Source organism: Octopus bimaculoides, chromosome 18, assembly GCF_046866305.1.
Source record: "Octopus bimaculoides isolate indiv1 chromosome 18, ASM4686630v1, whole genome shotgun sequence".
Classification (NCBI taxonomy): Eukaryota; Metazoa; Mollusca; class Cephalopoda; order Octopoda; family Octopodidae; genus Octopus; species Octopus bimaculoides.
In genome coordinates, this window is record NC_142945.1 from 46,601,993 (window position 1) to 46,619,492 (window position 17,500).

A 17,500-nucleotide genomic window follows, 5' to 3' on the forward strand; every position below is an offset into this window, starting at 1 on the left:
ATCGTTAACACATCGGGCAAAATGCTTAGCGGCATTTCGTCCGTCTGCACATTCGGAGTTCAAATTTCGCCGAGGTCGACTTTGCCTTACATTTTTCGGAAATCGATAAAATAAGTACCAGTTGAACAATGGGGTCGATGTAATCGACTCATCCCCTCCACCAAAACTGCTGCCCTTGGTAGCAAAATTTGAAACCATTATTGAGAAAGAATTAACGACAGACGATGGCATACAACGTGGTCTTTCATTCGCTCGTCCAGTTTTGTTCTTGGAGAGTAACTTGACCAACAGAGTTATCCCCCCTTAAGGTATGACAGGGTCAACAAAGAATGGTGCCATTCTTCAGCTGAACACATGGAACAGTAAATATGGTTAAATCCGTCAATGTCATTTGCCAGGTATGTTAATTCTTTTAATTTCTTCCCCAACTCAAAACCTTTAAGTTTCCTACCCACTAACATATTCTGTGGATGATAATGTATGGTTAAATGTTTACTTTTTTCTTTTCTTGTTTGTTTCATTTTCAGAGTTTGTTTTTCTACGATGACTAACGTTTACTACTTTTCTCTGAGATTCTACCTTCCTTCCAATTATTGTTTAGCCCCTAAGTCAATTATTTCACATTATCGAGGGCTGTAGTGAGATGGTAGGGTGTGATTTGAGGAAAATTTGGTTAGTATTTCTATCAAACATCAGTGGTGACATTTGTAAGTTACGTAAAAATAAGCAGATCCTTAAGATTATCCACTATCTTTCTAACAATAAACTTCAGGCACTTTTGTGAATTCAAAACTTCATTTATAGACGTGTAGTACCCATGACTTTTAGAAACCGTTTATCACAACCAGAATTGCTGATGTATGGATGGAATAAACTTCTTAGGGCAGTTGTTAGTTGTGAGGACACCTAAACTTTCGAAAGTTTCTGAAATTCACCAGCACTGCTCCTGACAAGCCTATGCACCTTTCTTCTTTACGACTCTCTTAATATCCACTTGTTTTTTCTTGTGTTTTATTTTGTGGACTTCTCGCTTTCATTGCTGTCTTTCTTACGGCTAGTTTCTGTTATTTCTTTTAACCGTTTTCCATAAGTTGTGTGCACCCGAGCACTGTATCTATTAAGTTCATTTATTAAGCATACCTAAACATTTGCACGCCTCCTGTGTTTGTCCCCCTCCCCAAACATCGCTTGACAACCGATGCTGGTGTGTTTATGTCCCCGTAAATAGCGGTTCGGCCCAAGAGACCGATAGAATAAGTACTAGGCTTACAAAGAATAAGTCCTGGGATCGATTTGCTCGACTAAAGGCGGTGCTCCAGCATGGCCACAGTCAAAGAGTAAAAGATAAATGTGACGTAAGTCAGTGTACAAGCCCACCAATTTAAAAAAAAATTTTTTTTTATTCATTTAAATCCGATATAATCGTAATCTACACGCCCTGAAAAGTATTTGTAGAAAAATTTCATTCAAAATTAGGCGAAAGTAAAGAATACGCACATCCGGTGTTTAGGGTTAGGGTTTTTGTTAGGCCGAAAACGGGTGGTGTACGTGTTCTTTACCTCGGCCCAAAATTACCGCTTTTTCTGAAGGTTATGAGTAAAAATAGCCGTCTCGTGTGAATTATCCGAAACCCTTCATCCCACTATTCCGATACAATAAGAATCTACACCATTTGAAGCGTATTTATAGAAAACTTCATTTAAAAATATCCATTTGTCTGCAACAAATTCGGCTTGTGTGTTATGTCTATGTTCTGCGTTCAAATCCCGCTGACTGTGTTAAAAAAAAAATGATTTTAAAAGCAAAATAAGTTAAGGTGGTTGATCCTCCATCTTCAAAATGTTTAGCAGCGGGTCTTTGGAGCTACATGACTTCAAATGGTAATTATTTTATCGACTCCGAAAGGACAAAAGACATCGTCGACCTCAGCGGCATTTGAACTCTGAACATAAAAAGCCATAAGAAATGTCACTAACACTAGCGTAGCGGAGGGGGGGGGGGGCGTTTTTCATCCTGTTGTAGGCTATAAGCCAGAATAGATTATATTGAAATAATACGGTATGCGATAATTTCCGATATTATAAATAAAATCACTGGAAATGCACGACTTTTGGGTCTGCTGTAAGCAATGTGTTTCTTGTGGGGTCCGGGAGCGGTAAACAGAAGGGCCGCCCCGGGCGGCACACACTCTAGCTACGCTAGTGGCCACAAAGCATTTCGTTAGCCAGAGTTTGTTTACGTAACGTTAAGTTAGCGGTGTTCAATGAACCCGGCTGATAGCCAGGTTCTGCCTTAAAGTAGCGGTTAGACGTAATTTAACGAGTCAGCAATGGTCAGACATTGAACGAGTGCATACAGAATGGTTTTTGTCGCCCTATAAACTCGCGTGGCTGACGGCACTTCTATGCCTATAGAGTCTATCTCAGAATTTATACCCCTCTCCGAGCCAGAGATTTCCGGAACATAACCGGTTTCCTGGTTTATAAGCCCTGAGGCGCAGACCAACCACTTGATTCTCACTGACTCCCAGAGTTTCTCCGAGAAACCTGGTCGCGCTTCCTTGCCACTAGACCCTCATGGAAATCTAACATGGAAGGTCCGCCGTTTCACTTGCCAAATTGGTGGAGGACTGTGAACGCCTGGCTATTTGCTTGATCAAGGGCGGCAGCACCATTCAAAGAGACGAGCTACAGAAAGAAGTACCTGACAAACGGTAACGACACTTGCTCACCAAGGGTCTTCGTAGATGCCGTGACCTCAGCGTGTAACCTGTATTACCAGCCACAACACGCTGAGACGATAGTCCATTTTGTTTTCGCCTCAAGGTAACGGATGGGTCGAGCATTACACAGAATAAGAAAACAAGAGAATGAATTCTAGCTCGAGCGAAGATGATTTTAAATCTATTCTTGCTCCGGGTAAAGGCTAGTGCCAGATTTAGATATAATCCAAATCCAGACGATCTACACCGTTTAAGATCTCATACGCCATAAAGAGACTCGACTAAAAGACCAGTATGTTTTAAATTTGGGTGAGACCGTCTAGTGTAACTGTTTTTATAACAAGGAGCTGCCAAGCTTTTATATACTTTAACCCTTTAACATTCAAATAACTTTGTCAAATGTAATGCTTGTTTGTACACATTGTTTTGAATCAGGACATTGTAGGGTAGGTGTGAAGGCCAGATCTAGCTGGTTTGAACATAAAACAAGTAGAATATTTAAGCCAGATGTGGCCAGTTAAAAGGGTTAAGGCCTTAACAAATTTAAACCCGGTGTAAAGATTCCAAGTTGCCCCCTATTTCAAGCGGTCACGGGTCAAACGTTTTAGTTTGACCATTTTTAGTACATCCCACGACATTCACATTATTAAATGTAAGCGAAGTCACGACCTTTTTCGCCCAACATAATCGTGATATACATCAAGAAGGTATCTCTAGAAAATTTCATTACAAAATATGTATTCTAAAGATGTTATGGGTAAACAAAATAGTGGTGATGGGGAACACATTTCTGTAGTGATTTGAGAGATTTAGCTGGTATTTCTAGCAGTAAAAATATTGAAAGGCGAACTTTCGTTATATAATAGAGAAAATGAAACAAGTTGACAGAGATCGTCATTTACCGGTAACTCGACAGTGAAACGAAAGAGGAAGAATACGAAATACTCCTCAATTAAAGAATGATTACAGAAAACTGTCTAATGAAGGCCACCCTTTCTGTATGGCAACCCACATCTGAAGGTTATGTCATGTGTGGGTCATATATCCACCCCTTCAGATATTTCATCGAGCTAGTAAAGGTGAGATTCGTTACAGTCGCTCGCTCGTTCAACCCGTTAGAAATGGCAGCCAAAGTTGCCTCAAACGACTCTGTACTGTTTTAGAAATAGGATATTATAGTCTTCGACAGCTTATATAAACTTAGATAGGATGGTCGTGGATTAAACGCCTTTCATCACGTGTCTGTTAAAACAACTACTACTACTACTAGCATGTAGGGTTAATTTAGAGCTAAGGGGGATTTCGCTGCTAGAAATCACAACCAAATCACCCTTAAATTACACTACACTAACTTTCACACGTCGCCCCTACAACCTCCACCACCGTCACCTCCTTCATCATCGTCACAACCACATCACCCCAGTTACTATCATTATCACCATCGTCACAACCATATCACCAGCATCACTGTCTCCACCACCATATCATCATCATCACAACCACCAATTATATAAGCCTTTTACTTACCTATTCACATAAAATCGTTTCATGCCGAACGCATTCTCGTACCATCCGATGATGTTCTGTGAAGTGTCCACCTCAACGGCGAACGTGACGTGGTCAACGTGTGTCATGCGATTCCTCGGTGCCGGCGGTCGAATCTCGTCGTATCCTTCGTCCGTTTTCACATCCTGTCTTCGGATCGACGTGAAACCGGGTAAGAAAAACCCGCTGTAGTGCTGTCGTTCGACCAACGTGTGCACGACATTGCCGAGGCACGATCTCACCACGGCTACTTTCACTTCTCCGTCGGCGTCGGACAAAACCGTCACCGGTTTCTCCATCTTGGCACCACATCTCTCCAGCCTTTCCACCTGGCGCTGGATGTCCTTCACGGCCAGACACACGTTGAACACGCTGTTTCTAACCGGCCTCCCGCCTTCGTCCACGTCCCGGTCCCATAGGACTAAATAAGGGTCATTTGCTATCTCCTCGTCTCGTTGCTGGTCCAAGCGAGCGTAGTTTTGTTGTTCTTGTTTCGGTGGTGAACTGCGTATTTCGGTGACCAGCAATTGTACCCGATCGTTGGCTCTCACTAGCCATTGTTGACTGTGAACTGTCTCCCTGTAACCAGCTCGATACAGCCCCAACTTCTTACAGAGTTCCAACACGAATTCCTCGCCGTTCTCTCGTACTCCTATTTCTATGTGGTGAATAGAGTGTTGTAGCATTATTGACTCACTCACTGACTACCTTAGGCTCTCTCTCATTCTCTTTGTCTGTCTCTCTCTCCCTATCAACCCCTCTCTCTCCTTTCTTATCCTCTTCTCTCTCTCTGACTCAAACGCACTCTCATTTATACGCGCGCATACACACTCACAGACACTCTCACTCACACATGTTCGCGCACACACACACTCTCACCTTCTCTTTTCTCTATATCGTCCTGTTGGTCTAACTGGTTACCGAGTGTACTAGCTGACTACATCAAGCCTACCTATTGTCGGCTGGGTTCTTCATTCCTCTCCCTATTCTGTAACTAATAACTACCTACAATAGACACAGTAGCAGGGGGGACTGAATTCATTAGCTTTAATGAATAAAAATAGCCACCAAATCCCCTTTTCTTTTCTTTCTTTCTTTGCTTTTACAATTTCACTGCAAATAGTCAAAAACATTTAAGTTTTGCCTCAAGTACACAGAGACTTCCACAGTTCATTATACACGGCTTGTACTCAACTCTAATTTCAGTTTTATTGATTAGGTTGTTAAAGATGATTAACAATATTATATCTTATCTGTTTATGTATACTGTCAGTAGTTGATATATCCGAAAAAGAAGCACATTAGAGCAGTAATATATTTCTGGAAGGTTGATTGTTATGGGCGGTCAGAGAGTGATCATAGGTTTCGCATCTATAAAACGCTTGAATCTTTTTTAAAACGGGGGCCACATTTTTCATTAATGTTTTACGTAGTGTTTTTGGTACCGAAAGACTTTCAAACTTCGTATACTTATCTATTTTGTGTTATAGAACAGAAAAATATTTTTGTATTCGAATTTATTTCATGTTAAAAATTGTCTTATTTCGATAATTTCAACCAATCACTGACAAGTATTCAGTTGTTTATATTTACTCCTTTGGCTGATTAAGCCATAGTTTCGTTTTATTTGCTTTTTTCATTTTAAATTTGCTATTTTCATTTTCTTTTTTTTTTCTTCGTTTTATTTGCTTTTTTCTTTTTAAATTTGCTGTTTTACCCTAACCCTAACCCTATCACCGATAGAATTGTTTCAGAATCGTTTGTTTATGTAGTCGGCACTTAATGTATATCGGCTGAATTGACGTCAGTGATTGGTTGAAATTACAGAAATACGACAACTTTAACATGGAATAACTTAGGGATTTCTTTTTTTCTTTTAAGAAGACTAAGAGAATAAGATGTTTTATATGACACATTCTACCAGTGTTCCAAGTTTCAAAGTGTTTCGTTAATGAAAAATGTGGTTTCGTTAATGAAAAATGTGGCCCCCGTTTTAAAAAAGATCCAAACGCTTAGCTGTATAGGATGACTCGTTAGGCTCAAATGACCGGAATATATGTTTGTGTGTGTCTTTGTGTCTGTGTTTCTCTCCCACCACCGCTTAACAACCAGTGCTGGTATGTTTACGTCTCCGTAATCTAGCGTTTCGGCAAAGCGGGGAGGGCTTACAAGAAAGTAAAAATTAAAAAAAGTCCTGGGATCGATTCGTTCGACTAAAATTCTTCAAAGCGGTGCCCCAGCATGGCCGCAGTCTGATGAGTGAAACGAGCAAAAGATAAAAACATAGTATTTTCGTAAAAATCAATATTGTCACAAACGGCCTATCCTACTATAAAGGTAAAAAAACGAAAGACAGCTCCCCCCTCCTTTGTCTATGAAAGTGGTGGTGGGTTGCGTCGGTAAAAACAATACAGGAGCGATCAAAGAGAGAGAAAGAGAGGTGGGAGGAGTGTATGGGTTCGATTGGTATATTTATTTAATTAGATAATATCACATGTATTTCTAACATGATATCATTAATCCGAAATAACCTTCAGGGGTCATGCAACAGAACTTATTCCCTTCAGGGTCCTAGCCCACGTGATTATTTGACCCGGATGACATTCACGATGCTTAAGGAGTACAATAGAGAGAGAGACGGGGGGGGGGGTGACGAGGAGCTGGGAAGAAGTTTAAGTTAGTACAGGGACATGTGGTACGAAGCATTGAAAACGGATGTGAAGGAGTGTACCCTTTTACTTGTGTGACTCTGTGGTTGCGTGTGTGCATGTGTGAGTGGTACATGAAAAAAGCGGTCGATTGGTATTCATTCGTATGTATACATGCAACCATACACATAGGTGTACACACACACACACACACGTACATATATGCATGTCTGTATATGTATATATGTGTACATATAGTATGCATATATATACTCTTTTTTACTTGTTTCACTCATTTGACTGCGGCCATGCTGGGGCACCGCTTTAGTCGAGCAAATCGACCCCAGGACTTATTCTTTGTAAGCCTAGTACTTATTCTATCGGTCTCTTTTTGCCGAACCGCTAAGTTACAGGGACGTAAACACACCAGCATCGGTTGTCAAGCGATAGAGGGGGGACAAACAGAGACACACAAACACATATACATATATATACATATATACGACGGGCTTCTTTCAGTTTCCGTCTACCAAATCCACTCACAAGGCTTTGGTCAGCCCGAGGGTATAGTAGAAGACACTTGCTCAGGATGCCACGCAGTGGGACTGAACCCGGAACCATGTGGTTGGTAAGCAAGCTACTTACCACACAGCCACTCCTACGCCTATATATATATATATATAATATATATATTTATATTGTCTTTTAATCTTTTATTTGTCATTTGACTGTGGCCATGCTGGAGCACCGCCTTTAGTCGAACAATCAATCCCTGAACTTATTCTTTGTAAACCTAGTACTTATTCTATCGGTCTCTTAGGCCGAACTGTTAAGTTACGGGGACACAAACACACCAGCATGGTGAGGGGACACGCACACACATATACATTTCAGTTTCTGTCTACCAAATCCACTTACAAGGCTTTAGTCAGTCCGAGGCTATAGCAGAAGACACTTGCCTAAGGTGCCACGCAGTGGGACTAAGTACTAGGCTTACAAAGAATAAGTTCTGGGGGCGGTCTGTTCAACTAAAGGCGGTGCTCCAGCATGGCCACAGTCAAATGACTGAAACAAATAAAAGAATATGTATATGTAATGTACTGATCCATATATATATATATATGTGTGTGTGTGTGTATGTCTATCTATCTATCTATCTATCTCTCTATATATTTATGTCTGTCTGTCCTCCATGCTGGTTGGGCTGGGCGATTTGAACTGCACCAGGCTCTACTCTCTGCTTTGGTGTGATTTATGTATGTATGGTTTGAATGAACCATATCCTTGACAAAAGTTCAAAGTCACAGCTACAGAATTATAAATATTAGGATAATTTCAACAAATCAAAAATTTATCAGGTATGTCATATAATATACCTTCAGTACCTTCATGTTGTTCAGATAGATACCACTGCCATACTCAGTTGTTTCTTATAACGATTTGATTGTTAATTATGAAAATTACCGTAAGCCATGAATGTGCTCTGCATCAGAGTAAAGGTCAGATTATAGCTGTGCTGAAGACAGCTATAGAAGCAGAAACACAGCTATCCTCTTGTCTTTAGATACTCAGACTCTTTTTTCTTTTTATTAGTAGTATGTCAGTTCTAGAGAATCCTCGATTCTTGAGATTATATTCCATTGTCATCTGGAGTTGGTGCCAGTTGTTTTACCTTTTCTGGAAGCAAAAGTGATTTTGATAAATCAAGAATCGATCTTATAGAGTTTTCAATATACCTTCATTCATATGTTCTGTAAGTTCATGCTACTGGCTATTTCGAGTTATTTCACTTAGTTCATTTGTGTGTGTGTGTAGATAGATATACATGCATATATGTTAGGCATCTGCATATGTTTCCATGCACAAATTTGACACAAATTTTTAGAGAAAGTATTCATAATGTATAAGTGCTTTCGCTGTTTACAGCTTTTCAAACTCATGTGTTATGGGATAATCTGTAAAATGAAGTTGTTCTTGACTATTGATAGTGTTGACTATTAAGTTATCTGTGTACAGGAATGTCTTCAGTCTAAAGTCCCCCTTCCCCCATTATGACCTGGAGTACTAAAAGAAACAGCTGGGAACTGAGAACTGAATTTTGATAGACATCTAACTATTGAATTCATTGCCAATTTTCACCTTGCTGGTGGTGGCATCTCTGCACATGTCTTGCATGACTCTCATTGTCAGCTATCTTTACATAGTTTTCATAATGACCACCAGACTACAGAGTGTGAAACTGTGTCAAAGAATGCTAAGTATAGAAGCTTTGTCCTTTGCTTTTTGGGTTTTCACTAGAAAAGAAAATATCTGTTGTTGCCATTCATCACAAATCCCACCTGCATCATATTTAAGTTAATTCCCTTCTTAACCACTTGTGTTGTAACGATTTCTCTTGTTTTCATAACATGGTGGATCCGTTTGGTCTTTCTTGAGAATCTTTGCCTTCACAGCAGACAATTGATACTGCTACACCTGTCAATGGGTATGGACATCTCCTTTTTCCACCTATGTCACTTGGTGAATGAAAAACCCACCTAACTTTGCATGGTATTCTAAGCTGATTACTTTGCCTTTATATCATTCATTGTACTTTCTACTATATCACTGTCAACTCTGAAAGCAGGTCCTAAGCTGTCAGCTTTAATATCTGGATCCAAGCTATCAACTTTAATAGCTGTCCACTTGAATAGCTAGATCTTAACTGTCCACTTGAATCGATAGACCTCAGCTGTCAACTTGAATAGCTAGTCCTAAGCTATCAGAATAGCTAGACCACATCTGTCCACTTAAATAACTAGACCTTAGTTGTCCACTTGAATAGCTAGTCCTTTGCTATCCACTTAGATAGATCTTAGCTGTCCACTTGAATTGATAGACCTTAGCTGTCCACTTGAATAGCTAGTCCTCAGCTGTCCACTTGAATCGTTAGACCTTAGCTGTCCACTGGAACAGATAGACCTTAGCTGTCCACTTGAATAGATAGACCTTAGCTGCCCACTTGAATAGCTAATCCTTAGCTGTCCACTTTAATAGTGAAACCTTAGCTGTCCACTTTAATAGCGAGACCTTAGCTGTCCACTTGAATAGCGAGTCCTCAGCTGTCCACTTGAATAGATAGACCTTAGCTGTCCACTTGAATAGATAGACCTTAGTTGTCCACTTGAATAGCTAGTCCTTAGCTGTCCAATTGAATAGCTAGTCCTCAGCTGTCCACTTGAATAGATAGACCTTAGCTGTCCACTTGAATAGCTAGACGTTAGCTGTCCACTTGAATCGTTAGACCTAAGCTGTCCACTTAAATAGCTAGACCTTAGCTGTCCACTTGAATCGTTAGACCTAAGCTGTCCACTTGAATAGCTAGACGTTAGCTGTCCACTTGAACAGATAGACCTTAGCTATCCTCTTGAATTGTAGTCTTCCTGTTATAAGCTGGTGTGATTTGGCTGCTATTTCCAATGCGCCAAAAGACATGTAATTAGTGCCACTGTGTAATTCGCTAGTTAGCGTTGCTGAGGATGTTAATGCACTGCCTATCACAAATGTTGGCTACATTTTAATCAGTAACTTTTAACTCCACCTCAATCTCAGCCATTTGAGAAGAGGGAGATGAATTGTTAAGTAATAATGGAGCTAGTCATTTAGCGGGAATGCTTTTGTCCAGGTTACCTGAAAGGACCCCCCCACCCCCCGTGGGGTTTAAGTTTACAGGCTAAATACATTACAACTTTACAAGCACAATAGCCAGTTAGAGTTACCTCCCTTGTTTCCAGCCGTGATTTACAATATAATAACGTCGTTAAGTTATTTCCCTCTACGCAGTCGCATAATTTGCTAGAAATAGCAGCCGCATCTCGCATCAATTACTCATTATTGAAGTGGAATGCGATATTTGTAACGTTTTTTGTCATAAAAGCCTGTTGGATCACTACTGACGTCGAGTCTTCTACTATAGCCTCGGGCCGACCAAAGCCTTCTGAGTGGATTTGGTAGACGGAAACTGAAAGAAGCCTATCGTGTATATATATATATATATATATATATATATTTATGTTGTTAGTTATATAAATTTTTAATTTTTCATTCATTTTTTTAAAGTATTATTCTTTCATTCATGTTTTCATATTCTATTCTCTATTTTAATGTAGTATTTCGCGTGACCTCTTGCTTAAAACGCTATAGCTATTAGATAACGTCTTAGTTTCAGTTTGAATTACGGAAAAATATGGATAAGTACTGTTTTTACTTTGCTAAAGATTTTTTACTATTTGAAAATAATGTGTTCTTGTTTTTTATATTATTCATTTGGTTCTTTAAAGATTATTTTTAATAGATAACTTATTTAACACTAAATTATTTAGAAGTTATAGTTTCATTTCAACATAATATTAGAACTTCGATTTGAATAGTGTTGATATATTTTCGATTATTTTTGATTAATAAGATTTCATTAATAATTAGTCTCTATTGTTTATAATACCGTTAAAGGTTTTTTAATCAAAACTTTGTATATATATATAAAGTTTAATCTTTTATTCTTAATAATTTTTTTTATTTCTATGTTTGTAGAAATAAATATTCTTGTATTTTTCTATTATTCAATTGATTTTTAATGATAATTAAATAAACGTTTTTAGTTTTAAATAGTATAGCTTTAACTATTACACCGGTTAAATATGTACTAATTTTATCTTCATTATTATTTTAAACTTCGTTCAAATTGTATTTAAAACAAAGATAATTTTAAACAATGATAATTTATGTAAGCTGTTTTTTGTATATTATATACATGTTATTATAATGGATGAAGGGATGATTATTATTTTGATATTTTGATATTTTTAATAATTTTTCTATCTTTATAAAATAAGTATTTCATATAAATTCATTTGGTACTTATTGTTGGTTGATATATATATATTTATTTATTTTAATTATTGACCTGACGATTAGCTATATTTTTGAATAGAATTGATTTTAATCGATTTAAATTTCCTTTCTATTTGAAAATTAGTTATGAAACACGTGTAGTCATTTTATTATCTTTATCTTATGATATTTACTTTGTTTTATATTATACTCATTTATTGTGCTTTTAATTATTAAATTTTCTATATGTGATAGTGGATTTTCATCGATGAGTTCTTGAAACTTGGTTCTTTTCCCTAAAACTATATTTTATATATATATATCTGTGTGTGTGTATGTTTGTTCCCCTAGCATTGCTTGACAACCGATGCTGGTGTGTTTATGTCCCCGTCACTTAGCGGTTCAGCAAAAGAGACTGATAGAATAAGTACTAGGCTTACAAAGAATAAGTCCCGGGGTCGATTTGATCGACTAAAGGCAGTGCTCCAGCATGGCCGCAGTCAAATGACTGAAACAAGTAAAAAAGATATGTTTTCATAGAAGATTGTAAGCAAACAAAACAACTTGCATGACAATGACACTCACAACTATGGCTTGGTGTCAAGGCAAGGAGACAGTAACACACACACATGTACAGTAATCCATCAACTATCATGAGTGTTATGTTCCACCCCACCCCACGATAGGTGAAAATCTGCTAAATAGAAACAGTACTGTATAATTATTATTTTTATAATTTGTATATGTTTATTTTATCATAAATGCAAGCCAACACCACACACTTGCCTCCTGAGTTTCATGGCAGCCATGCCAACGTCTCCTTCATTGGACACTAAACTCGGCTTGCGAAATCGTGATGGTACCTGTACCAGTGGAGTGCTAAAAGCACCCACTACACTCTCGAAGTGGTTGGCGTTACGAAGGGCACCCAGCTGTAGAAACTGCCAAATCAGATTGGAGCCTGGTGTAGCCATCCGGTTCACCAGTCCTCAGTCAAATCGTTCAACCCATGCTAGCATGGAAAGCGGACGTTAAATGATGATGATGATGGTAAAGAGGTTGCTCATGCCTGAATCAAAATGCTAAAAGCCACAGCTGCAATTCTTATTGATTGGGCACAATTATAGATTTAAGTATCTCATTTATGACAGCAATTCATGGTGGGGGTGAGTGGGACATTCTGAACTGTCCTGTATGGGGTTCAAGCCTGGTCAGGATGAGGGAAGAAGGTAAGAGTCTTTATATTTTTTTTCGTTTATACAAAAATATTAAAAAATATATTTCTAGATAGAGATTGAAACCTCTACCTTCATGCAAAGGTACTGGTTAAATTACTAACACCTTTAACCAGATTAAAAAATGAGATATTTAAATCTACTTTTATTATTGATTGACACTATTATAGATTTAAATATCTCATTTTTTATAGCAATTAGTGGGGGGGGGGTAGACTAGTAGGTAAAGGTGAGTGTAGATGAACTGGGTGAGGGGGACATTGTGAACTGTCCTGTCCGGGGTTCACTCCTGGCCAGGATGAGAGAAGGAGGTGAGAGTCAAAAATATTAAAAAATATATTTCTAGATGGAGATTGAAACCTCTACCTTCATACAAGGTTATTGGTTAAATTACTAACACCTTTAACCATTAGGCCATCTGAGAAACAACTTAAAAATGAGATATTTAAATCTATTTTTATTATTGATTTAATGCTGTGGTAGATTTAGTTATCTTATTTTCCACAGAAATTAACAGGGCACCCATACATAGATAGATAGATACATTGATAGATAGATACATACATACATTTGAATCTAGCACTTTACTGTTAATTACGTTTCTGTACTACATCATTGCCTGTGAAAAGTTATGCAATAGTTAAGGTTAATATATATCTATCAATATAAAGTACCTGACGACTTTCAGAACAGACCAACTGAAATAAATCATTAAAAAGAATAGGAAATAAAACACAAACGATCTGAAGTTTTATGAATATTTTTATTTTAAATATATTTGTATGTACGTGCATGGGTGTATATGCATGTCTGTGTATATATATTATGTTGCGTGTGTGTTTGTTTATTTATTTCATTTCTATAACAGAAGTTTAAAGTGTGCATATATATATATATATATATATATATAACAGAGAGGAGAAATGAGAGAAGAAAGGGGAAAAAGAAAAAAATATTTTTTAAAAAATCACCCAATGTTGCAACAAAAAAGAAATAATAATCATAATGAATGTAAGAGGCACAAGGTTAGACAGTTTAGGGACCTAGTGTCGTTAATAATATCCCCCGGTTTTCCTCATTTACCTGTGTCATCTCTCTCTCTACACTATTGCTAAATGCCGTCATTCTCTGTAGTTATTCGCATCATTGACAATATCGTCTGTCTTCCTCTCTGTTGGGTATCACCGATACCCTCATCTGTCTCCCTTGCTGGTGGATTAATATTTAGCTTATGATTTGGAGCCAGACTCTAAAAGGAATGTAAATACCACAAGGTATTTTACTCAATGCTTCTGCAAATCCCCAACTTTCGTAGTCATAACAAAATAATTTTTTTTTTTTTTTAAACAAAGACAAAGCCAGAAAATTTGGGAAAGAGAAAGAGTCAATTAAATCAGCACCAGTATGTATGTTGCTGGGAATTGAACCCTAGAAGGATGAAAGACGTAATTGGCCTTAGTCAATAAGTAAAGGGCCATCACTGAATATCACAAAATATTTTTTGTCCAATACTTTTATTCTGCCAATCTACTGCAATAATAATAATTCTAATTTAAGCACAAGGGTCAGCAATTTAAAAGAGGTTGATCACATCAATCCCAGGATTCAAGTGGTATTTATTCTATTGAACCTGGGAGGATGAAAGGCAAAGTCGACCTCGGAAGAATTTGAGCCCAAAGAACTACTGCTATGCATGTTGTTGGACTCACACTAACGATTCTATCAACTTGTCACCTTAATAATAATAATAATAATAATAATTCTAATTTAGGCACACAGGCTAGCAATTTTGAAGGGAGGAGGCCAAGCCAATTACATCAACAATTTTCTGACAGCTTGCCACCATCATAATGTTAGTCATAATGTTAGTCATAATGTTAGTCATAATCCTGTGTACTTAGTGCACCTACCCTTGTAGTTTACTTGAAGTAATTGTGTGCGTTTCCTTGGGTTATTTTCATTTTACCTGAGTGCATTCATGACAGAAGGGGAAGTCAACAGCACCCACTAGTGGTACCTTTTAGTGTTAACACATGCTCCATTTCTCGACTGCTTCCTCCTATTATGGTGACTTATACAGAACAACAAAGAAAGGAGGACAGAAAGAGTGGCAGTGTCAGGGACTGTTGAAACAGAAATATGATAGAGGTGAAAGGAAGAGGTGTTGCAATGAAACTAACAGCTCCTCCTCCTCCTCTTCCTCCCACTAAAATCATGTATTTCCCTCTAAAAGTTGACCCTGTGCCTCATAACAATTTTCTTTTTTTGACAGCCAGGAGGTAAATTTTACTTTACAAATTCACCATTTTCATTGGTCCTTTTCAAGGCTCCAATCCTACACACATACATACACACACACACAAATGAAAACGTCAAACTGGATAGAATTCTGAAATCAAAGAGAATTTCAGAACAAAACTAAACACCATAAGGCTCTTCAAACAGACACAGCACTTTGAGAACATTCCACCTCTATTATTATTATTATAATCATTGTTATTTATGTTTTCTTTAAAACTCTAAAATTAATAATAAATGTGAAATCATTTTAAAAGAATTCATTATTATTATTATTATTTTAAAAAAATCCAATGATAAACAGAAAGAAATATATATAAAGAAGAATATAAGACAAAAGTGTGTGTATGTATGTATGTATGTATGTATGAGAGAGAGAAGTTGTGCAGATGGGAGTTGACAGAGAAATTAACAAATATAATATTTAAAAAATAAAGAAATGAAAAAAAAAAGGTGTGTGGATGGGGTGGGGGTGGGGGTGAAGAAACAAAGGGAAATAAATAAAAAAAAACGGTGTGTTGTGAAAGAATAACAAAGGAAAGAACAGCAATAATATCACCTGGTGATGACAGGAACACCAGGTGATAATGACAGCCTCACCTAGCAATTGATGACAGCCACACCTGGTAATGACAACCACCACCTCACCTGGTAATGTCAGAATTTCACAGTTGATGAAAAACATCACCTGTACCTGTTTAGTAGCAAGAAAACCAGGCGGCGGCTGATATCAGGTGATGAGTGACATCAGGTGATGTCAGCATCACTTAGCAATGACAGAGATGCCAAGTGATGACAGCAACACCAAATGATGACAGCAACATTGAGTCATGTCAGCACCAAGAAAAGAACGGTGCCCTATGAGCAAAACTTTGTGTAAATCGAGGATAACCAACCAGGTTTGATGTTCGCTCCACCGTTACCACAGGCATTTGAACTAATTCTACAGGAGACTTGCCATTTTGTAGAGCTCGTTGTATATTTATTATCTAAAACAGAAAAGAGAGGAAAGAGATAATTAAAATAGAAAACCAAATAAATAGGCGTAGGAGTGGCTGTGTGGTAAGTAGCTTGCTTACCAACAACATGCACAAGCTCATTTACTAACACCGTTAAAAATTAATCAAGCATTATCGTGTAGCTTTGAGATTTCGATGATCTTTTCTTTATTCTTTCACTTGTTTCAGTCCTTTGACTGCAGCCATGCTGGAGCACCGCTTTAAACGGTTTTTTTCTCAAAACAAGGAAAAATTGAGCCTAGTACTTATTCTGTCAGCCACTTTTGCTGAACCGTTAAGTTATAGGGATATAAAAACACCAGCCTCAGTTGTCAAGCAAAGGTGATGGGGACAAACACAGACACAAAGACACACATATATGACAGGCTTCTTTCAGTTTACACCTACCAAATCCGCTCACAAGGCTTGGTCAGCCTGAGGTTATAGGGGTTTCCTATAAGTAGGTTATCTCCCTTGGCTAGGCGGCGCTCCATGTAGATAATTAAACTTCCGGAGGCTACCCACGCCATTGTTATTGTTTTACGTCTTATCATGGATATAAAGCAGCTTGATGATTCAGCTATCGAAGTACTTACTGTGCCTGAGTTAAAGAAAGATTTAAGATTATATGGACAGTATGTTACTGGAAGAAAGGCGGACTTGACTGAAAGGTTGAAAGGAATAAAAATTCTGTCAATGAAGAATGTCAACAAAGTAAATTCATCGGACGATAAGTCTGAAGTATTGGACGATACTTCAGACAGGAATAAGCAGAAGCATATATCTCCTCTCGGTGAAGTATTGCCTGATCTAAAGATCTTTGTAAGTTGCCAAATTTCACAGATAATGACAATTACCTCGTGCTACGAATGAAAGCAAAGCAACAGTTAAGGAGTGGCATATTTTACCACGACAGACACGTACACAGCATCGAATACCACGATGTGAGTGAAAGCTGCTCTCACTGTATTGTCCGGTGTCTGGTAATCCCTTCGATACCGACATCAAACCAAAAAAAGAATCCTGACCACAGAGTGTGGGTAATTATGTCAAATGTCACTGGCAATGTGCATTCAGCTGATTGCAACTGTTAAAGCAAGTCACTGAGCATGCGTACATGTCATACGGGAGAGTTCCAATCATGGGTGGATAACACCTTATAGGAAAGCCCTATAGTAGAAGACA

General features: G+C 37.9%; 2 protein-coding genes and 1 long non-coding RNA gene across 10 annotated transcripts in view; 1 reads left to right on the forward strand and 2 right to left on the reverse strand.

The window, feature by feature from the left end:
• Window positions 1-5,739, reverse strand: part of LOC106867897 (4-hydroxyphenylpyruvate dioxygenase-like protein) — a 12,922-nt gene extending 7,183 nt beyond the window's left edge. The window contains exon 1 of the mRNA XM_052974566.2: window positions 4,250-5,739. Coding sequence (XP_052830526.1) covers window positions 4,250-4,953 — 704 coding nt within the window. The 5' untranslated portion in view covers window positions 4,954-5,739. The remainder of the gene's footprint in view (window positions 1-4,249) is intronic.
• The window catches only part of LOC128249938 (uncharacterized), a 228,271-nt gene that overhangs the window by 192,481 nt on the left and 18,290 nt on the right, over window positions 1-17,500 (forward strand). Inside the window, exon 1 of one of the 4 annotated variants that reach the window (XR_008266089.2) lies at window positions 271-398. The exons of the other annotated variants lie outside the window; for them this stretch is intronic. This is a non-coding gene — a long non-coding RNA (uncharacterized LOC128249938). Of the gene's footprint in view, window positions 1-270; window positions 399-17,500 lie in introns of those variants that run through there. 4 annotated transcript variants of the gene reach the window in all.
• Window positions 13,764-17,500, reverse strand: part of LOC106882174 (phosphatidylinositol 4-kinase type 2-beta) — a 120,260-nt gene continuing 116,523 nt past the window's right edge. For 3 of the 5 annotated variants that reach the window (XM_052974565.2, XM_052974564.2, XM_014932761.3), the window contains one exon: window positions 13,764-16,306. In XM_052974565.2, the coding sequence (XP_052830525.1) occupies window positions 16,151-16,306 (156 nt within the window). In that variant the 3' untranslated portion in view covers window positions 13,764-16,150. The remainder of the gene's footprint in view (window positions 16,307-17,500) is intronic. The other 2 variants (XM_089366123.1, XM_089366124.1) reach the window with 1 other exon arrangement.